The 26374-nt window shown below is 43.9% G+C and overlaps 2 protein-coding genes across 11 annotated transcripts in view; both read left to right on the top strand.

Annotated features, from left to right (window-relative positions):
* Positions 1–26374, top strand: part of LOC121453419 (protocadherin gamma-C4) — a 725389-nt gene that overhangs the window by 157781 nt on the left and 541234 nt on the right. The window lies entirely within an intron of this gene.
* LOC121453417 (protocadherin alpha-4) overlaps positions 1–26374 on the top strand; it is a 207780-nt gene that overhangs the window by 172703 nt on the left and 8703 nt on the right. For all 10 annotated transcript variants that reach the window (XM_041660178.1, XM_041660179.1, XM_041660180.1 and 7 more), the window contains exon 3: positions 3421–3509. In XM_041660178.1, the coding sequence (XP_041516112.1) occupies positions 3421–3509 (89 nt within the window). The remainder of the gene's footprint in view (positions 1–3420; positions 3510–26374) is intronic.

Raw genomic sequence — 26374 nt, 5'->3', positions numbered from 1 at the left:
AAGGACGTGTCAGCTTAAAACTTTTATATCAACTTAAAACTATTTTAAATTTCCTGTGACAATTCCAAGCCCTTCATCCCCTCTCACCTACACTTCCATCTCTCTCTCTCTTAAAAATTTAATTAATACAGATTTAAGTACATTATAAATGTATGCACATTTAAAATACATTATAATGTGTATACATTATAACTGTACATACATTGTTTCCTGTTTCACATTCCTTGTTCTCCTGTCTCACCCAGACTATTACATACTGTTAGCCACAATAACTGATAGCTATTGTTGTTTGTGTTTGCCCCTGCCAGAATCTTCTGTCTTCTCCACCAGTTTGCTCTCTTATTTTTACCAATATCATGGGCTCTTTAGAGAGGAGCAATGTTCAGGATTTTATTGAATATCTGGAGACCAAATCTAGCTTGCTTTAGATCAACTTAGAGTAATAACATTACTCAAGACTCGGATTTAATATAGTTTTGTCTTGTCTACTTTGTCTCTTTGACAGTAACTGATTCCCAGAGCTGATGTGTCCATGCCATGGGGCCAAATGAAAGATTCATTATTTGTGACTGTCTTTGGAAACCAGATAGGGAGGCTCAAGAAACTAATGATTGTATTAGCAAAAGGATTTAACTTTGAAGAAGAAATGAACTCCAGACTTTAAGCCCCTCAGAATATCTGGGCAATTATTAATTGGGTCTTCATCAAACCTAGGCCAGTGTCTAGAGAGAAAGCTGTAGAGTAGTATGTGTAGAATTAATGAAAATATAATTTTAGCTCATTAAGCATGCATTAGATTAAAATAAATTAATGCCTTCTCAAGCTTACAAATGATCAGAGATCATTATGTGGGTGCTATTTCTGAAGCAGGAGCAATCAGGGAAGGACTGAAGATTGGAGCTGGCTGGTTGAGATGTCATGCTGGAACCAGGGTCATGATTTTAAGCTAGAAGCACTCATGCAGATGCTGTTCTGTGAGGCATCAGAGGAATTCTTTCTACTTATTAGAGACGAGCTGTGCTTTTGTGTGCAGCTAAGATGTTTGTGGAGCTGGGCACTAGGTAAACTGAGCTCCTTTTACAGTATCAGCTTTTGTCATTGCAATTGAATGGAAGTTTTGCTTGAAAGGTACCAAAGCTGTGAGGTGCAACTTTTTCAAAACTGTTTAAAATAAAATATTAAAGTAATTACCACTTTATTGTTCTGGGAGGCAGAGGCAGGCAGAGCTCTGTGAGTTTGAGGCCAGACTGATCTACAGAGCTAGTTCTAGGACAGATAGGGCTGTTACACAGAGATACTCTGTCTCAAAAAAGGGGGTGGAGGGGGCATTTAAGTGGGTAAGGAAGGAAATACAATTTGAAACTAAAACATTGTGTCTTTTTCACAGTGCAGTGCACTGAACATGTATTAGAACTGAGAATGGAAAGAATGCCCGCTCTTTACAGCGCACTGGCTGCTTGGCCTGTCTAACCTCCGGCAGATTTCACTCTTAGTTTCTTTTTTAAATCTGCTTTGAGCTAAACTGGTTGCAGGGAAGTTATGTTTTTATATCCATATAATTTGTTGGTGGGTCAAAAAGTTCCCAAAGGACATAAATACTTGCAAAAAAAAAAAACTTGGAAAATTCCAGGTTAGAAATGAAGGATAACAGTGTTAAGTCACAGCTCAGTCAGGGGATTTCTACCCAGTGTGTTTGGCGTGAAAGAGCAAGGGACTACTGGATGCATAGATCCCCTTTCTCTTCTACTTATGATCCACTGTCTCATGGGACTCCTTCAGTCACTGAGGTTTTAGTAATTTTTTTTTGTTTTGTTTTTTGAGGCAGGTTTCTCTGTAGCTTTGGAGCCTGTCCTGGAACTAGCTCTTGCAGACCAGGTTGGCCTTGAACTCACAGAAGTCCACCTGTCTCTGCACCACCACCACCTGGTTGAGGTTTTAGTAATTTAACTTGAGGATAAACAAAGATCTAATTTAAAAGTGTCCTCCAACTTGGGGGATTTCCCCAGATACTGGGTTGGGAGCTTCTTTTCCTTCTTCCTCTGTCTGGATACATTTGAAGCTCTTATACGAACTAACTGTAGACAAACATAAATAGATACAGTATTCTTCCTGCCCTTGGATAGCTTGTTTTCTCTCTGCTAGCCTCTAAGAGTCTCTCAGGTTGTGTCCCAGCAGTGTTTTATGCTGAATTAATCTCTTCTGAATGTGGATCTATGAACCACTGGGTTTCTCTGGCCTTAGGATATGTTGGGTAGGTCACCTATTTGTAAAACAATACAGAAAAAAAAAATCAAAGTAATGCTAACAATTAATCAGGGCTGGTGGCAGGCTGTAGTAAGGAGGCCTCTTGTTCATCCCGGCTGCTCAGAACCAAAATAACCACACAGAAGCTGTATTAATTAAATCACTGCTTGGCCCATTAGCTCTAGCTTCGTATTGGCTAACTCTTACATATTTATTTAACCCATTTCTATTAATCTTTGTATTGCCACGTGGCTGTGGTTTATCTGCTAAAGTTCTGGTGTCTGTCTCCAGTGGGGCTACATGGCTTCTATAGAGAAGTCATAGGACTCCACCTCCTTTCTTCCAGCATTTTGTTTAGTCCTCCTCAGCCAACTAGCTCTGTTCCCCTATAGCTCTGCTATAGCCCAATAGCAGTTCCTTTATTAACCAATGATATTCACAGCATACAGAGGGTGATACTTTTGTTACTGTCTGCCCATTCTACTGTTTCTTGTAGTTTATCAAATAAACTTTTCTTTCAGAAAAACTAACAAAATAGTTAGTTGGTCTGGGTATGGTAGCATTTGCCTATAACTCCAACGACTTGGGAGGTCGCTAGAGAAAAACAACAACTTCAAAGCTAGCTTCAAAGCCAGTCCTCTCAATGCCATGTTGTCTTTAAATTATGAAGGGATGGGAATGTAGCTCAGTGATAGAGACCTCAGCAAGCATGTATGAAGCCTAGAGTTCAATTCTCAAGCATGCCCACCCACCCTCCCAGGAATGAGTTGGGTAGCCATTTTTATTACTGCTGACGGTATTAGTGTGTTTAACCTGAGCGAGGGTTGGGAGTTTGGAGAACCAGCTTCCCTCATCAACACTGAGGGGCAGAAATGGCCTTTATCCTCTTGTGGGTCTTTTGTTAGATTTAGTGGGTACCACAAGGCATTAATGAAAACCAAAACTGCCATCAAGACAGAACACGTTATTATCACTGTGGCACAGCAGGCGGTATGTCAGAAATGGTACTGCAGTTTTGCAAGGTGACTGCTCAGCAGTAATGGCTACAGTTGAAGCATGAGCAGGGAGTGTTAGCTGCAGCCCTCCCTTCATAGTGGAGACAATGTTTGAAGGTGGGAGGGGAGTTGGAAAAGCAGTCATGGTCTAACTGTTATCTGGGTCTCTGTGTTTACTCAGCTCCGTGCACCTGGAGGAGGCGGGCATTCTTCGGGCTGGTCCAGGAGGGCCTGATCAGCAGTGGCCGACAGTATCCAGTGCGACACCAGGTAAAGACTCAGGATCTCTCTCCTCTGGCTCAGGTTCTGGAAATGGGTCAAATACCCTGGTTTTGTAAGATACGGCTCTTTTTCTTCCATACAAACACGATATCTGTCTATACAAAGATGTTTTGATTTTTTGCTTGGAGTTCTTCAAGAGTTGAAAATAGATAACCAAGAGCCTATTACACCTATTTTCATTTTAAAGACTGAAAAACAGAAATTCAGGAACGAACCCACAGTCACACAGCTTCTGAGTAACAAGAGATAGGGGTCAAACAAGGGTATCCAGGCATATGTAACACGGCTGCAAAGCATGGTGCCTTGTAACAATCCTCCCAGATTAAAATGTGTACATGCACACACACATAACAGATGACATAAGAAGGTGTACGTGAGGACTTCTTTCTAAAAATGACCTGATGCCTTTCAAATGATTAGCCTAAATAGCGTGAGAAGCTAAGTGCCTATTTTTGCCGACAACTCTAAGGATTTTTCGTTTATTCTAATCAAGCAGCATTTGCTATTTATGAGTGTTTCACAAGTCAACTAAAGAGTAAGATTTGTCAAAAAACGCACAAGTTGAACAATTTATCAGACAGTTAATATTACCAGATGGCAAGGATAAGAACATGCAAGAGTTCATTGGGCAGATCTGCAACCCCTGTTCGTAAGAAATGAGGGAGGAGTTTGCTCTCTGAATATTAAATGCTGTAGGATGAAAAAACACCTAGACATGTCAGAGCTACTCAAAGCCATACATGAAGTCATGCCTGGTCACCCTCCCTACCTTTAGTCCTAGTCTTGTTGTCATGAAGACATTATAGGTTAATTTTGTGAGCTAGGAGCTAGCTTTAAATATATCTTCTCATGAATGGCATTGGTTGGTGTAAGTTTTGAGTTACATGTGAAATGGGAATATTTATGGGTTATTTCATGTTTCTGACCCAGGTTTCTCCTCCAGATTCAAAAGGATGTTAGGAATATATGTCCCTAAAGCATACACACACACACACACACACACACACACACACACACACACACAAATTTACTGTTAGTTAGCAAGGAGAATGCATCCAAGTTCTTTTTTTTCTTTAATATTTTTTTATTTTTGAGCATTTCATACATGAATACAATGAAATATGATTAATCTAACCCCCATTTATCCCTTCCAACTTTCTTTATATCCCCCAACATATCCCCTCCTAACTTTGTGTCATTTATTTTGGTAGACTGTTAAGTCCAGTTAGTGTTGCCTGCATGTGCGTGGGTGTGGGGCCAGGCACTGGAGAACTGGAAACCTACCAGCTGCCACATCCTCGGGGGGGGGGGGGGGAATCTCTCTCCCCCATCATCTTCCCATTGTCAATAGCTTCTTCAGAAGGGGTGGAACCTGGAGGTCATCTAGCCCAACTGCCCATGACCCATGTCTTTGATGGAGATGGATGATAAATGTCCATTGCTCTCCTTCCTTGCTGGCTGCTGACAGATGACTCATAGCCCTCGTGAACTGGGTAGGGCTTACATTTTCCAATTACTCCGTGGTGACCTAACCATGCTCTTCAAAGTGCCTCCCCCCAACAATTACACAAATTTAAAATGGTTCTCCTCTGCCTCCTGCCCTGTCCTTTGTACTTTTAGGCATTAGAACTCAAAATATGGGTTTTTGTTGTTTGGAGAGAAATGGTGCAAAGATCAAGATTGTGATTTAGAGTGAGAGGTGAGCTGCATTCCTAGGCCAAGACTATTGAGTGCACAGAGACAACGTTCCTGAACACGTATCTTTCAAATCGTTCTCTCTGTAAGCTGAGTATAGCAACACCTTTGTTGTCGACTTGTCATGAAAGCAATAGGAGAAAGAACGGCTGAGCACAACGGTTGGCAGGCAGCATCAATGCATAGTAGTCAGTTTACCCCTTTTGGGGAAAGTACTTCAGTGGTGTGCAATCTGCTATCTGGCCTTGATTTATAGCCTCCTGATTAGAATTCAGTGGCTTCCATTTGTAGGCCCAGATATGGGTCCTTTGCGGTTACCTGGGTCATTCACACATCGACATTGTCCAGTCACCCACTGCTACCCTCCCGGGCATGGGGTGAGGAGGGCTTATTCGTTGCTCCCTGAAGAAAAGGAAAATGCTTCTCCAAACTTGGTTTTCAGTCCCAAACAAATCTTGCTTTTTGCTGGTTGTATCATTTTTAGTGCTTCATGGTGAAGGTGCAGTTCCTCCTGGAAGGTTTGTTTCTTGTGCTGTGGCCCCTTACACTTACGTCAGGGCTCTTCTTGTGCTTTTTATGCCGACATGGGCAGTGGCTGTGACCATATACATAAAGGAGCCTGGCCCTGCTGAGCCTTGCTCTTTATTCATGTGTGTGCTTCTTGGAGTTCTTCTGCTTTGTTGGTAAGCTGTTCGTTTAATTTCACAGTCTGCAGAAGGCTAGATAAAGAAAACTGTATTCTGAGGGGATCGATGGAGGTATCATAGGTGATGTTTTCTGTAGGATAAACAAGTCAGGCATTAAATTGGTTAATTCTGATTACTGGCCCCTGCTCTTCAGCCTTGCCTTTTGCGTAAGCAGACCTCCTTATTTCCCTCCAGCTTCCCATGAGACTGAGCACAGAGAAAATTAGCTCACCAGTGAATGCACAAAATACAGTTACATCCCCTGCAAGGGTGGCGGAATGTGTTTTAGAGAGAGGGACATTAAGGGGCCAGACACGGACAGGTGGGACAACTTTTGAACTTTGCTTGGGTGAAAGCCCTGAAAAAGACTTAATGAATATTCTCTTGGGATTAATTCCCAGAGGAGATCCCTGCTTGGCAGGAAACTGGTTTGGCTGTCTGCAGCGGGTCGGGCTGCCCTTACCTATCGGTTCTTCAAGGCTCCTCTTTGTTCAGTTCATCGAGTCTCAGGAGCTACCAGAGGTATGCAAGTGGATGTGATAGTGTACACATCAGCACAAGGGAGGTGGAGGTAGTAGCAGGATCTCAAACTGAGGCCAACATAACCTGCCTGGGAGACTCTTTCTCTGATAAAAAAAATCCATTCCAAACAAAACTACAATAAGAAAAAAGGCAACCCTACCCACTAAAGCAACAGTAAACTGTATTTTAGAGTGGGAAGTCCAACTGACCCTGCATGTGCCGCATCCACAGAGTCAGCTGAACGCATGTGGAAAATGTGTGGCAAAGATGCATCTGCACCTGGCATAGGCAGGCTTTTCCTTCCTTGCCACTCTTCCCTAAATAGTGCGAGGTAAAAACGTAGAGAGCATTTTCACTGTGCTAGGCATTGCAGAGAGGACTACAGGGGGACTGGGACGTTACAGGCAGTCACTACACCATTTGGTCTGTGACTTGAACATCAACTGAGCTGGTGTCTGTGGTGGTCCTGGAGTCCATTCCCCCATGGGTAACAGGGAGTAATAACTGTTCTCTCTATCAAAAGAGCTCAGGGAATTCCAAGGCACACAGCACTGCCAAAGATAACATTATAGCCTGTGAAGCAAGGCCCAGGGGGCCTGGGACTAAACAGTGAAAGATTAATTGGGCAAGATAGGCTCTTAGGCCATGAGGCTTAGCTAGAGGACTCGGGGTACTAGACTACCCAAAGTGTAGTTCCTGGGAGAGAGAGCACCAGTACCTATGGACTTGTTAGAAACCCAGTGTTCAGAAGAACTCTCCATGTGTTCTCAGGGCACCCTAAAATTTAGGAATTGGGCTAGAAGTGGGTTTGGTGATTCAGGTCTGTAACCTCTCCTACTCAGGGGGCTGCCAGCAGGGGGCTGCAAGTTCAAGGCCAACATGGACAACTTAGAGATATAGTCTCAACAGAAAAAGTAAAAAGAGCTCTAGAATGTCACTCGGTGCTAGGGCACTTACCTGTCGTGTGGCACGTCCTGGGCTCAATCCCCAGTGCTGAAATCACAAATCAATAACAGCAAAAATAAATTGGGTTAGAGTAAATATTTCTGATGGGGCCTGTATGTTTAGAGGCTCGGAAACTGTGAGGAAGCCATCTGTTTATGATTCTTGTGGGAAGCCAGGGCCTTTCCCAGACCCGAGACATAATTGCTAAACACTGAAGCTCTGGCCTCAGAGCAACCTTCCTTGGAGTTTTTGCCATGCCAATGGTTGTTGTATGTCCCCAGGGCCTCTCCATGCTCAGTTTCTTTTTTTTAAATATTTATTTATTATGAATACAATATTCTGTCTACATATATGCCTGCAGCATCAGACCCCATGACAGATGGTTGTGAGCCACCATGTGGGTGCTGGGAATTGAACTCAGGACCTTTGGAAGAGCAGGCAATGCTCTTAACTGCTGAGCCATCTCTCCAGCCCTATGCTCAGTTTCTTTCTCAGAAAAAATGGACATAAGAGTCGTGACTTCCTTATGACGTCATCAGAAGAATTAAACGACATAGTACACAGCAAAGAGCCCGTAGTCCATAGCGAATCAGATGACATAGTACTCACATAGTGAAGAGTCCAAAGAAAAACATTTAGTAAAAAAAACCGATTTTTAATGATTTTTATGATTTCCCATAAAAGAGATGAATCTATCCTTTCTTTACCTTCAAAATGTAGACCCGAGTTTCTCTTCAGCGGGGCTGTGTTGCTGGGATTTTATTTAAGTGCCTGTCTCTCTATTTCCTTGTAGGATTGCTTTTGTCCTGGTTTGTCACATCTCTTTACCCTGTGGGAAATGGACACGGTTGTGTGTCCTACTTTTACAAGGGGATCCAAGTGCTTATTCATTTTGTAGATTTTTGCCTTTCTGACCAGGCCAAGTCCTCAAAGAAGCCTCCCATCTCTAATCAGTCCCCGAAGAAACCACGTCCTGGGAGGTTTTTTTTTGGAGTCCATTTAGGGGCGCTGTCAACATCTTTTATGCCATGAGTGAGTGCAGCCCCGGGCCCTTTGGGGAGACTTAGAAAGCATGCTGCTCCACTAACCTGCTCACCCCGGACCTCAGCTGTTGTCATGGCAATGCTGGCCCTGGGAGGTGTGTATGTGTCCTTATTAGGCTAAAAAAAATGATTTCAGGGATCTCGTGAGTGGGGCATCTCCTCTCTGTGTCCTCTGCTGTCCCCTTCCATTCGACAGTCCAAGAAAAGAGCTCTGTGCAGTGACCTCTAGCTGGGGAAAGCAAACCCTTGCAAGGTGCAATTTCATTGTCTGGAGGTGCAAAGCCCATTATTCTTGGTGGAGTTTTCTATGTAGCCCATGATACGCAAAGATGTGCTGGCTCTGGACTGGCCTGGAGGATGGTATCAAGGTGGCACGGGAAGAAGGATTAGCCCAGGAGAAGCCAGGAGGTTTAAGTCTTTGCTACCCCTGTCTATGTGTCCTTTCTTCATCTCCTGCTTGGACGGACACTCCGCACCTTCCATTTTTATTGACTATGTAGGTTAAACGACAAAGTATTTTGGGAATGTGCTGGTGTTATCAAGATGTTTTTTGTATAGTAAATAGTTTCTTTTAGATAGTTCTATACCCCGTGTGTTTTCAGTATATTTCCTTTATACCAGTTTTTTTTTCCAGGATTGGTAGCTCAAGGCAAAATACAGCCAGGGTTGGAACTCTGACGTACGCTAAAAGAACTTCTTCCTTCTCAGTGACATCAAATGGAGACCCTAAGTCTTCTGGAAATCACCCAACCTTGTATGCACCCACGTGTGCTTCTTGACACACATTTTGAGGACATACACAGAGAGGGGAGATGGACATCAATAACCGTCCCCAAAGGCTGCAGTTCCTTTGGACCCTGCAGATGCAAAGCTGGGCAAGAAATAGGACCTCATTATAGTTTCGTTGGTTATCATTGATACATTTAATGTGTTGATTACATTGGAGCAATAGAGTATGGTCCCTGAGGAACTTCCTCCTGACAACTTTTGACTATGATTTGGGGGGAAAAAAATCATACATTTTTTTTCTCTTGTTCAGTACTTGTGTGGAGCCAGCTGTGATGATACACACAAGTAATCCCAGCACTCAGAAGGAGGCATAGGCAGAAGAATTGCCAGGAGTTCAAGGCTGTCCTGGTCTATATACTGAGTTTCAGGCCAAGCTATATAGCAAGATATAATCTCAAAAAAAAAAAAAAAAGAAAAGAAAAAGAAAAAGAAAGAAAAAAACCACGAGATACTCTTCTGGTTCTTGCTGTGTTCTTTCGATGTTTTTGTTGGCTTTTTAAAACCCTTTATTGCCAGAGTCAGTTTCTGCTAGGGAGATCCTAATGCTGCAAAGAGCCTTGAAAAGGGAGAATTTAACCAATTTTCCTCTTGACTCAGCTCAAAGACTAAAGACAAGAGGCTGCTTGTTGTTTGAGAGCTTTGTGGGGAAGAGGAAATGGAGGGTGGAGTCCGCACTTCCTTTTGTGAGGAAGATCACTAGGATTGTTTAGATTAAGGGTCTGGGAACTCCTATTTGGAAGGCACGTGGGCCAGAAAGGTCTGCTTCTGACCCAGTTTACAGTAGAATTCATGACAATTTTACTGACTTTAAGCATTGCAGTTCCAGAGCCTCTTGCTTTTGGCCTCACCCACATTTGGCAAGCTACATGGCCTGCCATGGAGATAGAAAGGTACTTTTGTGGCAAGAATTTTTGGAGACGGTCAGCCAAAGGAACTTGAAAAATTTGTCTTCCCAGAAGCAGTCAGCTTTGCTGTTGAAAAGGTCACTGCCTAATCTAGAGAAACACATGCAGTTCAAGCATTGGCTGTAGACCAGGGGTCTCTTGGGAAGGGTCATCAGGCTTCCGATAGCTGGAAATGAGCATGAGGATTGTAGAGGGGATTTTCTCCGCCTTGGCACTCCAAGTCTCATTACTCTCAATCAGGAGAAGGGGAGGAGGCAGGGCTGGAGTCTGCTCTACCCTGTCTACCTTCTGAAGGCGGGCAGGGCCTCAGCAGCAGTCTTGGTTACCTTGAAGAGAGAGGACTAGGCAAAGGATGGAGGATCAAGTACTAGAGGGGATATTACCAAAGGAAATCCAGGCCAAGGAATGTTTGCACTCCTACTTAAACAGGAAATGGAGAGCTTTGTAGAAGATACACCCAAGAGGTGTAACCACTGAAATCTGAGGTATGCAAAAGCAGCTTTGGGTGGCCAGATTCGGGTCTGCAAGAGAAAAGAGATGATGAGAAGTTTATTGTTACTTGAGTCATATCTCTTACCTGCTGTACCCCAAACCCTCAGTCTGTAGATCAGAGGTTTCAACGCGTGTTAAAAAGAAAGAAAAAAAAATTAAAAATGAGTGAGGGTTGTTTTGTAGACAAAAGTCTAAACAAGCAAGGGCAGTGTTGACGATCAAGAAAATTCAACAGTGAGTTTATGTCCAGTGAAAGCCTACCCTGTGTTCAGAACTGTTGTTCACATGGCCTGCTGAACCAAAACTAAGTGATGAAGTGCCATTCCCTAGGTCTTCTCATTTGTATTTTTTTTTAACTCTACAATGTAGATATTGTCTTGCTTAAAAACACAACTCTCTCATTTCTGTTCCCTTAATTACCTGGAGTCAGATGGATACCCCAAAACCCATGAAAGGGTGAGTAACTTAGAATAGATGCTCATTCACCAACCTGCATGAAGACAGCCTGGACGTGCGGGGAGATCAGTAGGTGTGTAAGCAGTTCTGAGGAAGGCCCATGTGAGTATGTAAGTCTGATGATGAGCCACAGACTACAGAATTTCCTCTTTAAGTCTATTAGGAGAGCAGTTCCCTACCCCCCATCCTAGGACTGGATATAGAACTCAGCACCTGTGTGTGGAAGGCAAGTGAACATATTAGCAACCCTTCTTAGGAAAACAAAATGAAGCAAACAACAAACCCTAACAACCCGGAACCACAGAAACAGCTCTATGGAGATTTTCCTAATGAATATATGAGTAGGAGTGTGTGTGTGTGTGTGTGTGTGTGTGTGTGTGTGTGTGTGTAGGTGCATGTGGAGGTCAGAGGACAACCTCAGGTGTCATTCCTCTGGTGCGTTCCACCTTTATTTAGAGACAAGGTCTCTCACTGGCCAGCAAGCTCTAAGGATCAATCTGTCTCTGCCTCCTCCTCCGTGAGGATTATAAGCACACAACACTATGCTTGACTATTTTTCACTTGACTTGTTTTTATAAACATCAGTCTGGGGGATCGAACTCATGTCTTTGTGCCTGTAAGACAAGCAGTTTACCAACGGAGTGATCCCCCCAGTCTTTACACAACTTTAAGTGCATTATCATTCCCATGCTTCCGAGAGGAAAACGGGGGCTGATGTGAAGTCAGTGATGTCCTTACATCGCACAGCTGATCAAGGTGTTCAGCTCACTTTCATAATCTCAGAGCCGAGTAAAATGCCTACACACACCAATGCTTAAGAAAAATTTGTTGAATTCATTAATGAACACAGTGTCCCAGACATATTTCAACCCACATCTTCCTGCCGTCAAATCCTATTCACTTACCGTGTTTCTGTCACATTGTCCCCATGGCAGGTGGAAAGCATAGTTTGATGGCTTCATTGTCTGAGCTTTAGGCCAGTCAGTGGCCTGTACTGGTTTCATGTGGCTGCTATTTCAAGTTAGCATAAAATTTGTGGCTTCAGGCATCACAGATTATTACAGTTTTGGAAGTCAGAGTCCCAAATGCGGCTAAATCATGGTGTGTTCCAGACACACAAAGCAGGACATGCTTCCCTCCAATCGCCAATAACTCGTTTCGTCTTTCCATCTGAGGACTCCTCCCCCACACATAATGTCCGTATTTGCACAACCATTTAGGTATTCTCTAAGAAATATACAATTCCTTTGTCATGTTTCCAGTATCTTTATGTATCTTCCCTGGCAGAGTAATAATAGCCTTTCTATAACCGGCCTGTCTAAAGTAGTTGAGGACCTTTCTATCCTATCTCTCAAAATTCTTCCAGTGTCTACCCATTGCCCAATTCCAAAGCCCTTTTTACATTTTTAGTTACTTGTAACAGCATCATTCTGCCTAGGGGTACAAATTACCCCTCTATATCCAAAAACCACCATAGCAAATGAACACAAAATAGGTAGTTTACAACAATGTAACTTGATTATCAAATAGTTTTGAAAATCAGAAACCCAAAGTAGGCTTCACTGGCTAAACTAATGAAGTTGGAAGGGCTACATTTCTTTTAGAGGTTCTCTAGAAGGTCTCCTGAAAGCTGGGCATGGAGGCACATAGCTGTAATTCTAATGCTGTAATGCTAACCACTGGGAGGCTCAGGAGGGAAGAGTGGAGTTCTAGGCCTGTGGGGGGGGGGCATAGTATAGCACTGTCTCAAAAGTCATTAGAAGAATAAATAAGAGGACCCGTGTTTTTAGAGCTTTTAGACACTGTCTGAATTTCTAAGCTTTTGGGCCCTTGTTTCAACTTCAAAGCCAGCAATGTAGCAACCTGCAAACCTTTCTCTTTAATTTCTAAGGACATTCTAAATGCACTGAGCTTGCCTTGCTAATCCATTATAATCTATCGCAAGATCTTTAATCATATATGATTAAGATCACTTTTATCATGCAATATAATATATTCACAGGTCCTGGACATTAGGCTATGGACCTCTTTGGGATATAGGCACGGCGTTTTCCCTACCATGGGGTCTTTGGTGTTCAGGCAGAGGCATCTGTGTGTGTGTGCATGTGTGTGTTGATGGTTTAATAAAGGTGAAAGTAAATTAAGGTACATATTAGGAACATAAAGTGGGTATAGTAATTACAGACTAGACTTTAAATCCTTTTTGAAAGCTGCTAATTGCACTTGAGACCAATTAATCATCTTTCCTCTCCAAGTCTTAACTAATTAAAAACAGATATGAGGTTGGTATGATGGCTAATCAGGTAAAATGCCCATCTTGCAAGCCTGACAACCCAAGTTCGATTCCTGGAAACCACCTGAAAGCGGAAGGAGAGAACCAGCTCCGCAGAGTTGTCCTTTGATTTCCATATGCTCACCATGAAATGGGCGCTACCCCCACATCATATACACAATAGTAAATAAATATATGCAATTTTGAAAACAGATGCAAGGAACTGAATGGTCAAAGTTAGTATGATTATTGCTGACAAAGCTAGTCTGAAGACTATCATCAGGGCCTCCTTTTTCCAAAACAAAAGGGATGAAAATAAAAAAGTTATCTGTCTTCCCTGGTGGGAAGAGAGAGCTATCCTGGTTGATGCATTACTCGGCACAGGTTGGGAGACTAGGAAAGAATTTAGGTGAGGTATATTGTGACTAAGTAGCAATCGCTGATACGTGGCACAATCTATTTAAAATCAGGCTCTCCATGCCCCTCCTCCCCAGATGGGAGAAACAGTTATGTCCTAGGAACAATAAACAAAGGAGTAGCAGTCAGGGTCTTTTCTGCCCCTGTTCTTTCCCAAGCACATCACCCAAAGGATAAGAGAGTTCACCTGGTGGAAACTCCCCTCCCTGTGGACATAGAAAGGGAGTCGTTCCCACTATACTTTCATGTTAAGGCCTAAGTCTGACTGCTGTGTTCCTGCATTAACCTTGTTCTAAGGACTGGGGAGAGGCAGGAGAAGACATACCCGAAATCATCTGAAAGCTTGTCTGGAAGACTAATCACAGGGCATGGTAGCTGCTGAAAAAGGTCACTGTCCACGAAGAGATGCCAGGAAGCAGTCAATGCATGTGGCCTGTCTTCCCTGCTTTTACCATTTGTGCCTAGGAGGAAGGAATTAAATGTACAATCAGGATTTACTTGAAGAACGGAAGAGTAAGAATTAAGAGCCTGATTCGTGTGTGTGATGTGTGTGTGTGTGTGTGTGTGTGTGCGCGCACACACGCACTGGCGGTTTGAGGAGTAGGAAGTGCTTTTGCCAGTATTCATTATCTTTCACCAGTATTCATTATCTTTCTGGGTTTCCCTCAAAAGTATTCCCTACATTAGAGACAGGAGTGGGGTCATTTGGGCCTAATACTCTGGGTTCATATGTGCCCCAAGGTTTGATTCTTAGGTGTACTATGCACAAGAGCCTGGGTTGACACCAGCTTCCTCCTGAGATGTAACAGGCAAAGCACCTCCAGAGTCTCTCTTCACTCCCCCTCACCCCATCCTCCCATTGCTGATGGTGCTAAGGCCTTGGAGCCCAGGAGAGAGCCTCCTCAGGGGCAGCATCCCCTGTTAGCTCTGTCGTCCAGTGCTGTCCCTGAGGTCTGCTGTCCTGGGACTGCTTCAGTCAGTGACCAGTGTCACTTCGATTTGCTTCTGTTAGACTAAGAATAAGTTGATTCCACATAATTGCCTCTGGGAAATTTCTTTCAGGAGGATGGTCTTTTTGGTGTGTTATCTGAATCTGGGGTTGTAGAGGTGTACATTAGCTTCTGTGATCTTTCTCACTCAGGGTCACAACCTTGCCTCCAGGATAATAGCCTCTAAGTGGCTGTGATTTGAAAGGCGCTAGGAAGATCTTCACACAAACCAGGGCCCAGGCAGGTTTTTACCATTCCCTGGCTGGCTACCAGCCTCAGCTCTTCTTAAAACCCTCATTTCTTCCTGTTCTCTCTCTCTCCATCTTCCATTGCTCCCACACAGAAGTGAAATACCGCCCTCTTGCTAGAGCCACTTCCTTTGGCTTGGTTTCAATATTAAGTTTGGTTGGGACCTTCTATAGAACCATCAGCAATCGAGTAAGCCCTTATATATCAGAGCAAGTTCTAATTTGGTGATAGGATTAAACTGTGGATGTGTAACAGTTCTGTCCTTGTAATTAGTAGTGGGGAGCAGAAATGTAAAAAGTAAGACAGAAGTACAATAGTGACGTGGTACAGCCCTGTGGGGCCTGGGGGTGGGCAATGCGGAGTGTGTGGGGGAGATGCTGGGCTCTCAGAACGCCTGACTCTGCTGGACTCAGTGAGCTCACCCGTCTTCTCTGAGAGGACCCCCAAATTATTTACAAACCCTTCTTCTACAGCCATAAATGATGGGTGTGTGGAGGCCTGGAGGATGGCATTGGGAGTCTGGAGATTCTGCCTGGTATTATTTGGCATTTAATATGATATGTAGCAGAATGGAAAGTTTGATGCAGAAAGGAAGAAAATTCCAGGCAAAGGAAACAATACATGGAAAAAAAATAACAAGAAGTAAATAATCTTGGTGACTAGGAGGCCTGCACTTGGTGGGTGGCGTAGGAAAGCGAATGGGGAATGATTTCAGAAAGGCAAACTCCAGCCAGTTTTTACAGGTCTTAAATACTCCGATTTAAACAGAACAAAACAAAACAAAACAAAACAAAAAACCTGGTAGTTTTACTCTCTGGCAGTAGAGCCCCAGGGAGTTGTTTTTAGGAAATGCTTTAAAGCTCTTTCAGCTCTTCCAAATCTTCAAATACCAGCCTGTGAGGTGTGAGGCTGAGATAATAAGCTAAGAAGAAACGCCTTTGACCTCTCTCAAACTGTACTGGCTGGTTTTGTGTGTCAACTTGACACAAGCTAGAGTCCCCAGAGAGGAAGGAGCCTCCACTGAGGAAATGCCTCAGATCCAGCTGTCAGGTTTTCTCAGTGATCAGTGGGGAAGGACCTAGCCCATGGTGGATGGTGCTGTCCCTGGGCTGGTGGTCCTGGGTTCTCTAAGAAAGCAGGTTGAGCAAACCAGAGCAAGTCAGTAATCAGTACCCTTCCTGGCTTCTGCTTTAACTCTTGCCTCCAGGTTCTTTCCCTGTTTGAGTTCCTGTCCTGACTTCCTTCAGTAATGAACAGCAGTGTGGAAGTGCAAACCAAATAAACCCTTTCTTCCCCAGCTTGCCTTTTGGTCATGGTGTTTGGCTGCAGCAATAGAAACAAACCCCAAGGCACAAACCAAGTTTAGGAACTCTAAGATGGGGAAGTAAAGGGGAGGCAAAAGCAACATTACCCACCCACCCCGATACTCCCATGCTAATACATAGGGCTGGGTTAAGAATGTTCTCAATCAATTTAGGGGAACCTGGTAGATAGTGTTGATAGTGAAGGCAGGTGTGTTTAAAGCTGACTTTATATGACCACAGTTTACTGAAATAACACTTCACAGTGCCAAATTTTTTGTACCACCAAATTGTGCAGCAATGTGTAAAACGGGGGAGATTGGATAATGCATGAATATTGCTCTGGATGGTTTGTGTCAAGCATAGAAAAAAAATGCTACCAGCACTCTTCACTAAATTTAAAACTCTTAAATTAGCACAATGCCTGGCACACACAAAGTAGACTTGAAACATTTTTTTGCCACATCAAATGGCTGCCATTGAAGCATGTAGGTCAAGGTGGTGGTGGCGGTGGTGAAAGTCTTCCGTGCTCCTGTCATCTTGCTGCTGAGGTGTTCTGACAGATTCTCCATTTTATGTCCTCAGTGCAGAGCTATGACTACCCGTCTAGAAATGGTTGCTTGAGGCTGAGAAGTGACACAGCAACACCGAACCTGGGATCGCTGCCAGATTCCAAGAAGCACAGATTGGGATGTGAGGGGGAGGGGAGAGGAGAAAAGTTTGAAAGCGCAACCAAAGGCAGAGGCTGTTTTATTGGTGGAGGGGGGGAATGTGTGTGCACTTGGGGGGGGGGAGAGGGCAGGGAGTGGGAACACTGCAGGAAGGGATTGTCGCGGGGCTGAAGGAGGATGCTACCTGTGGGATCTAGGTCCAGGCTAGGATGGTTTCACCGTTGGGTCCCAAAGAAGACAAATAGCTAACTGTGGTGTTTATTAGCATACCGAAAAGCGCTCTTGGCCTCTAGGCTCACTCAGTGCCTGTGGCACCTCCCAGAAATCGCCATCCCATGGCCTCCCACGCTAGCCTCTCCAGCCCAGGCCCTTCACTTCCCTTTCCCCAACTTCTTATTAAATAAACCTGCCAGTTTGGCCATGCTCGCACTCGTGTCTGGCTTTGGCCTCTTTGCCCTTTTCGCTCTCTTTTCCTTCTCTTCCTCTCTCATTTTCCCCCCATCTCTCTTCTCATGGCTCAGTTCACTCTGGACCCTTCCAGATGCCTCTAGCTGTTCTCTCCCTCATATCGCCAATAAAATTGTTCTCCTCATCCATACCTAGGAGCGAGCATGTCCTCATTTTCATATAATCACTATCTTGAGACTCTTAATTTCGTATTACCCTCCTCTCCCCCATTTTCATGAGGCACTGTGAGGTATGAAGTGGGTCCTCGCTATCCACAATGACATAGTGTCTTGAGTTTTGAGCTGTGCTGAACTTGTGTTTGTTTCCATCTTTTTCTCTGTATTTAGTTATGAAACAAAAATTATGAAAATCAAATCTCTACTGAATTGAAACAATGAGTAATGCCTCGTTCTCTACCAGGCCCATAACAAGTGCCATCAGAAGCATAGTGGTCATCTCTCAGAATGCCCGTAAAAGTTTTAAAGATACTATTTGCATAAAAATGTCATTCTCTCAACTATTTCCCTTCAGTTAGGCAGCCATTATTAGCAATTTTGTGTACATCCTCCAAATAAGCAAGCTAGAACAGGAAGTCTGGGGGCCCCTCCCACATGCACAAGTGCTCCTTCCTGTGAGTACTCAGGTCCACGGTGGTAAATCAGTTATTGTTCACAAAACTAGACTGGCTAATCCTTATCACCCACAGTCAGTAGTTCATATTAGAGTTCACGCTATCAAACCTTTAAAACACCTATCTTGTTCTATAATGTATACAGTTTTCATAAATCAGAGTGGGATTTGCTTTGCATAGCTGTGTATAACTAGGCATATGTATACCTTTTAACTTTCTTTTTATTCTTTGCATCTTTCACATCCTGCATCTCAACCCTATTCATTTCCCTGTCCCTTTTTATCCAACCTCTGCCCTTACAAACTTTCCCCCCAAATAAAATAAAATTTAAGAGAAGAAAAAAAAAGCCAGAAGAAAAAAAAATCTCCTCATGGAAGCTGTAGGAAGACACAGTGAGTCACACAGTAACCCCTTTGTCCACGTATCTTTACTTGCAAGTGTTCGTTGCAAAGAGTCCCTATTCTGGTTTGAGGCCCCTGGTTTCTGTTTCATTATCTACACTGGGCCCTCACTGGGACTCTTCTTGGTTATCCTGTTGCTGCCCTGTGTTGTGGAGATCCTGCAGCTTTAGGTCTATGGTACTGGCTCCTTCACATACTTTAGTAGATCACAGATGTGGGGGGTAGATGCTGGGGTGGTTCAACTCATAACCCTGGCTCTGGGCCTGGATACTGGCATGATTGTTCAGTCCACCAGCTGTTCCCTGTCTTCACCGCCAGGGCACCAGGGCATGCTCTCCAGCATTGCCCTGGCTAGTTCACCTCTTGAAGGGATGAGCAAGGGGTGGGACCAGTGCTCCTGGTTTTATACCCTCAGGGTAGGCTCTCCCACACCAGCATCAGCAGAGCCAGATCTCCCATGCTCATGGGCCGGTTCACCCACCCTCACCCCCAATAGTACACCACCCCCCCTCCCAGTCTATCAATAGAGCCAGCTCTCCTGAGATGTCCAGGTGTTTTTTTATACTTTTGTTTCATTTTGTTTTTGTTTTTCAAGGCAGGGTTTTTTCTGTGTAACATCCTGGCTGTCCTGGGACTCACTTTGTAGGCTGTCAGAGACCAGCTTTGACAAAAATACTACTTACCTGGGTAGGGGCATAGGATTAGAAAAATAGTAAAAGATACCAAGATACAAGCAAATAACAGAAAACCTAGGATAGTACCGGGAGGGAGTTCCAGTGAGTACTGAAATCACCCGCATTTAACTTCCAATTGCTTAAAATACCCCTGACCCCAAAGGGTAGGAGTAAGATAAAAAACTTTGTTAACACGATACAAGGAAATGAACTTACCAGTTGAAGGTTGCGGGCTACATTCTTAAACATTCTGTTGCTAGAACGAGACAAGTCATTCTCACACCCTAGAACAAAACATTTTGTAGGCAAACCACTCCCTGGGTGGAATCCATTGTTATCTCCTTAAGGGAGTGGGAACTTTAGATCCATAGACCTTTGTTTGGGGGTAGAAATATATATATGCTTCTCTATTCCTGAAATACAGGTTCTGGATACTAGCCACACTTGTTGACAGTAACCTTGAGAGGCCCAAGCTCTCTGTTCTAAAATCTAGGTGGGACTTCTGTTTGAAGTAGAAACAGACAATAAACTTGAATGAATAGAGGTAAGTTCCAACTCTCTGACCTTTGGTCAAGGTAGAAACAGGCTCACATTTTTGGGCCTCCTCAGTACACCAGGCTGGCTTTCGAACTCACAAAGATTTGTATGTCTCTGCCTCCTGAGTACTGGCATTAAAGGTGTGTGCCACTACCACCTGGCTATTTTTTTTATACTTTTTTTTTTTCAAGACAGGGTTTCTCTGTACCTTTTTTGGTTCCTGTCCTGTTACTAGGTCTTCCAGACCAGGCTGGCCTCGAACTCACAGAGATCCGCCTGCCTCTGCCTCCCGAGTGCTGGGATTAAAGGTGTGCACCACCACCGCCTGGCTTTTTTTATACTTTTAAAGACATGTTTGTGTTTAACAAACACTAAGGCAGTATAAATTGACCCATGCCATTCTTTAATAAGGCAGATAGCACTACGCTGTAGGCCTATAATTCAATTTATTTGTATCCAGTTTTCCTTTTAGTATCTTCATTTGTAAACAATGTAATATATGTATTCTTATGCATATTATGTCTTATACATTTTCATACATATTTGTGTAAGTTGTACTTCTAGAAGTAGGATTGTGAGGCCATAGGGAATGAAAATAACCACTTAGTGTCCTCTTACCTGTGGTTGTACAGCAGAGTGACACCTTCGCCTCTGACCCCACCCCTAGCCTGTCCTATATGTCGTTTAATACAGTAACACTATCATTAAGAGTCTTAGCCTCCACATTGAGAATTCCAGAGCAGAGAGAGGAGAGAATTTAATTGTAAGTGACCATAGTAATTGTTAAAATGTACTCAATGTTTAAACTGTGTACCAGGTACTAACCTAAGCATTTAGTTCATTAAGCCCATTATGATGACTGTTTTTCTGCTTAGGAACTTGAAATAGTTAGAACTTGTAAGGCCACACATCTAAAGAGAGGAGTGTAGGTACTGAAGCATGGCTGTTTCATGTTCTGAGTGGGGTTTTAATGTATCGTGTCTACTGTCTCTAGGAAGGTCAGCACTAGTATTATGCCAGTTACTCATAATTCATTTACTTGAGGGTTGGGGATTTAGCTCAGTGGTAGAGAGCTCTTGCCTAGCAAGTGCAAGGTCCTGGATTCTGTCCTCAGCCCCTGGGCTGATCTCTGTGAGTTTGAGGCCAGCCTGGTCTACAAAGCAAGTTCCAGGACGGTCAGGGCTACACAGAGAAACCCTGTCTTGAAAAACAAACAAAAAATTCATTGACTTAGCTATCTGCTCTATTGTAACTCTTCAAGAATAGGACACCTGCCCATATTCACTTTCCTGATTCATATCCATATATATATTCACACACACACACATTGGCTTTTTGAGACAGGGTTTCTCTGTGTAACAGTCAAGGCTGTCCTGAAACTCACTTTGTAAACTAGACTAGCCTGAACTCACTGAGATCCACCTGTCTCTGCTTCCAGGTGCTGAGATTAAATTCGTGGTGTGCCACCACTGCCCTATGCCTGTCATATAATGACTATTTTGTTGTAAATAAATAAATTTAGTGACGTTGAGTAATACAGCTCCTGAGGAGAAGGTATTTTATGCATTTCACAGATAGAAACCAATGTTAGCGAAATAGTAAACAAGAAAAGAGAAGAAAGCAGACACTGGAGATGTTTGAATCCAGGGCTTTTGATACGTAATATAGGGTTAGCTTTCTACCATGTCTAACCAGGTTGCCTCTTCCAGAGCACCAAGAATCCTTCCCTACCTCTCAACCACTTCTGTGCTGTAGCTTCACTGTGGGTGTCACTGAGGACACCTGGGAAGGGTGGACCCGCTGAGAAGTCCCTAGATTTCCTGGAAGTACTGCCCACAGAAATAAGTTTAATAGCGGTTCTGTGGTCCTAAAGGAATTGTATGTACAAAGATAACTATTTTTTATTTCAGAGTCTCCTCATGCCAGGCATTATTCTCTGTAATTTATGAGCCTTGACTTTTTTTAGTGCCTCCAACCCCATTAGGTGGATACAGTTAGGGAACAGCATTGTTAGGTGGCTATGTTTTGCATATGAAAAGATAGGTACCGAGAGGCCAAGAGAAAGTGCAGGGTTTCACAGCGGGTAAGCAGTGGAGTGGAGGTGGTGTTCGAATCTGCGACCCCTCCTGCAGAACCTGAATTCTAAGCATCCTGTTTAATTCAGGTGTCATTGCTGCCACAGATGATTGGGAAGTGGGATTTTCGAGAAGACTGTAAAGGGAAATTCCTTTATCTAGAGGACCTAAGCAACCAAGAAACAAACCAGAAAACAGGCAGCCTGAGCCCTGGCTGTGTTGTTGAGGACACTGAAAGAAGTTTGCTTTGTGTTTTCAAGCTACAAGGTAGAAATGAGACCAGTCATTCCAATGTTCGAATCTGGGCTTGCAGCACATGGTGCCTTTATACTCTTAACCTAGAAATGGCAGAGTTATTTTGGGCACAAAGCAAGAGCTGTGGCTTTAAAAATATGCCAACTGTATTTCTCTCTTCCGCTCCAAGATTACTGAAAATTAGCCCAGCTGTGGCCCGAGGCACCAGACAGTCACAGAATCTTCTCCCAGATCGGCTCATCCCACCCAAGGAGGGTGAGACACCAGGAGTGGCGGTTCTGGTGACCCCCGGGGATCATCCTTCCACTTGCCCAGTTTGATTTTCAGTCAGAGGTGAACCCCCCACCCCCCATCTACCCTCCAGAGCAAAAGCTAGGCCAGCAAATCTAGAGTGAGTCTACCCCTCTCCACCCTCCCCCCTCCAGGCTTTCCAAGGTGCCTGTGTTCAGAGAGGAGTAACCGTTGTCTTACTGACTGAGCCAAGAGCCTATGAGAGAATAATTCTTCAGCTTCATTATCAAATCCCTGTGTGATTCCGAGCAAATCAATTTGCTGTAATTTAAGCCTTCAGATTTTTCTCTGAAAAATAAAAATTATTTAAATCCAAATTCAAATAAAGTTAATTAATTATAATAACTTTAAATTAGCCAAATAAATATACATATGCAAAACATGCAAATAAACTGCCTGGCTCAAGATAAGCATTCAACAGTCCTTTAATAAGTGAGTGAATCCTCCGTTACTAGGAAGTAAGCTAACGAGGTTACTTTGTGCCAGGCAGGTGCTCCTTAAGAAGAATTACATTTAATCTCGTAACAACTGCTGTCACCTGTTTTATACATGAAAGCAGGGGCCTTAAGATATTAAATGCTATGTGGAACATTGTGATTTACACGGTGTAGCTAGGTTTAAGCCTTGGTATCCTGGTAACAAAGTTTCAAGCCTTGTAGCCCTGACTTTTGTTAGATTTTATGGGTTTTTTTTCTGTGTCGGGTGTAGAATCCAGAAGCAGCAAGGAAATGAAGAGTGTGGTTGGTTGGGCTCCAAGAAGATGTAGCCTTTTTTGTTAACTTTCTAATCCGAGGCAGGATTCGGATTTCAGACCCGGTTTATTGTTTTGTGAACAGCAGTTTAGGTTTGAGCAATTGATCAGCGGCTGAGGGGCGGTGCTTCTCCATTCAGACTACTAGGAAAGGTGGGAAGAAGCAAAGTGGGCGGGACAAGGGAGATGATTTACTTTTGTAGCCTGTTTTGTTTTTTTAGCAGTTTGGTTGTGGATTTTCTCTTTTGTTTTTCCCTTTAGCCAGAACGAACATGTATATAATTCTAAACTCTTGCTAAATTCCGATTTTTTTTTTTTTTTAAAAAGGGCAGGGGCAAGGGGCCGTTGCTCAAAACTAGAAAACACAAAGAAAATCAGAGCCCTTAGAGAGACTTCAGTGGCACGGGTGGCAGAAGCAGCAAAGGAGAGGCCGAGTGGCAGTGAGCACGCAGCAAACCTCTGGAGGTGCACATGCAAACCCAGAGCCTTTGGTGACCAGACTTTTCCCTCAGCAAGATCAGCAGTAGCAGCAGCAGCCCACCCCCGAACAGCAACAGTCCGGGGAAGCTAGCTAGCTGGCTGGCTGGGCCGGAAGCGCCTGTAATCATTTAATAGCCTTTGCTGGGTGCACTGACGGATCAGAGTGGGCGGTAGGCAGGCTCCAAAGTGCTGTCTGGCAAGATAGTCCTCGGCTTTAATCACAATGATGGGTTTTCTGGAAGCTCTTTATTAACCTCGGCACTGAATCCCAGAGATGGTAACAAAGGGATGAATGGGGAGAGAAGGGGGGCGGGCCTGAAACCTGGAGGCTGATCTGTGATTTTCCTGACTCCTCGCTCTCCCATTCGCGCCCCTCCCCCACCTCCGTTCCTTTCTGCAGATTCTAGCTCGCAGGCCTCATCCTGCCTCTCTTCCTCTCCCAGATGGCTACAAAACAGATAGCCGAAACAACTGTACTAGTGTCATATTTTAGGTTTCCAAAGGACCTTGATACACAGTTCAAGATGTGCTCCAGCAGTCTGCCTGGATCCTAGTTCCAGGCGGCACCGGTTAGTAGAAAATTGGTCCTTGGGCCCCTCATCTACAAAACAGACACACATGTTAGCAGTTTCTGTTTCTTAGCGTTCTCTTTGCCTTTTATTTCATGCGGCTCGGAATGGGGCATTAGGGAACCGTTTACAGGCCTAGCATTTACCGAACCATCTTTAGAACCTCCCCTGGCGTTTGATTCCGCAGGCATTTCTAGTCCCTGAAGCACATCCCAAACCCATGCAGCCAGGCATAGTTTAGCCAGAAAGAGGAAAAATAGGAATTTTGCTCAAAGACCCCTGGGTAGTGCCCAAGTGGCTTATAGGATTACATGAAGTTGCCAGCTAGCTACTTCCAGAAAACAGTATTGGAAGTGAAAAGTGAAGGTTTATACTTTCGGAAAATGCACGCTGTTCTAATTTTTTTTTTTTTTTAGAAGAAACTGGCCAATACAAAAAGAAAAAAAGCAAAAGCATTTTTTTCATAATTGTGATCCAACTTTATTAAAACTTCTAAATCTTGAGTTGTCATCTGAATATCTGGAAGGGCTCTTCCTAAGGACCCAAACTCTTGTGGGCTTAGTATTTTCTATATCCTCTTCCTAGGATCTAAGAAGCCCACTTATTTGCATTTGTGGGGTGCACCTGATCCTGGGACTGAACTCAGGGCCTTCTGCATTTTAGGCAAGAAATCTATCACTCATCTATATTTCCAGACTTTTCACTTCTTAAAAACTGTGGACAGGGTTTCACTACATGGCCCAGGCTGACTTTGAACTTGTAATACTTCTGCTTCAGTCTCCAGGACCAGCTCTCCGATCTTGATTGTGTCTGGGTCCCTGGGAGTAATGGGAGGGGCCTGTGGGAGCTCTAGGGAGGAGAAGAAGCATCTCTTGAAGAAGAGAGATTTCCTCTGTGGACCAATCGCTAGGAATGGCTTGCTGCTGGAGCTTGTCACATCTTCCCTTACCATCTTCTTCAAACGGAATTAGATCCGTGGATCTGCTCAAAAGGCAGAGCATTTAACAGGCAAAACTAGCCGTCTTTCAGGTCTCTTAGTCAAAGAACAATTCTGAGTAGGAGGTCAGGAAATGCTGTCTCCTCCGATCCCTAAACTGTGCTTTCACTTCAGTGAGTCACAGGCAGATGCAGCTGAAGCCCTCAGAGGTGTTTTGCAGAGACCAGAATAGGTTAAGTAGCAGAGAGTCTAGGGAGTACTGGAGAAATCACAGCTCCTCCTGCTCCACAGAAGCTGAACATATGGGGGATGTACCTGGATGGCTCTCTCACCGCCTCTTCAGAGTTTAGCCTGAGTCAGGTAAAACCAAGGCTGCAAGCGAAAGCCAAGGAAGCTCCCTGACCTTTAAAAGGTCAGTTAGCTGCTGGCAGGTGGGCCTGCTGTAAGGCTTCCCTAGGCCAGTGCACGAGGCCCCTGTGTTCTTTTACTCCACAGAATGAAGGCATCTCTGAGCTCTGCATCTCTGGGTGACTGCAAGAGGACCCTCATGTAGAGTCCAGACTATGGTCAGAAATTTTTCTGTTCTGAGCTTTGGTAAGGGTAACTAAGGCGCTCAGGTGGTGCTGAAACCTAATTTCACCAATTCTGGACACCAAATTCTAAGTTTTTTTTTATGATTTATTTATCTTTATTTTATGTGCATTGGTGTGAAGGTGTCAGGTCCTCTGGCTTTTTCAGACAATTTTGAGCTGCCATGTGGGTGCTGGGAATTGAACCTGGGTCCTCTGGAAGAGCAGTCAGTGCTCTTAACCGCTGAGCCATTTCTCCAGCCCCAAATCCTAAGTTTTTAAACACTTTTAAAACATTCCTTAGGGCTTAGGCTATAGCCCAGTGGCAGAATGTTTGCTTAGCATGTACAAGGTCCTAGGTTCAATCCCCAGTTGTTCTGTTCTTTTTGTTTTGTTTTGTTTTTTTAATTAACATAATTTTTATTGATTCCTCAGGAAATTCCTGTCATGTGCCCCAATCCTGCTCCTTTCCCAGTCCTTCCATATCTGCCCTCACCTTCATAGTGTCACCCCAAAAGAAAATTAAAAAATATATGAATTAAAAACAAAATGAAATCAAGTCCACCTTGCTCCTCCTCTGTCTTTCCTGCCTCTCCAACAGCTCTTCATTCGTCTTGATGGCATTGGGAGCTGCATTGTGTGACACAGAACACCCTTTGTCCGTTCAGCTTTACTTGCAAATGTTCACTGAAATAAATTTGTTGGTCAGGTTCAAGGCCTCTGGCTTCTGGAACATCATCAGTACTGGGCCCTCACTGAAACTCCTCTGGGATATCCTGCTGTTGCCCCAGCCATGGAGATCCT

This window comes from Microtus oregoni, unplaced genomic scaffold, assembly GCF_018167655.1.
Source record: "Microtus oregoni isolate MIOR12 unplaced genomic scaffold, Mior012 000011F_ref0000422, whole genome shotgun sequence".
Lineage (NCBI taxonomy): Eukaryota > Metazoa > Chordata > Mammalia > Rodentia > Cricetidae > Microtus > Microtus oregoni.
The sequence above is the reverse complement of the archived record's forward strand: the minus strand, read 5'-3'. Positions and strand labels throughout refer to the sequence as shown.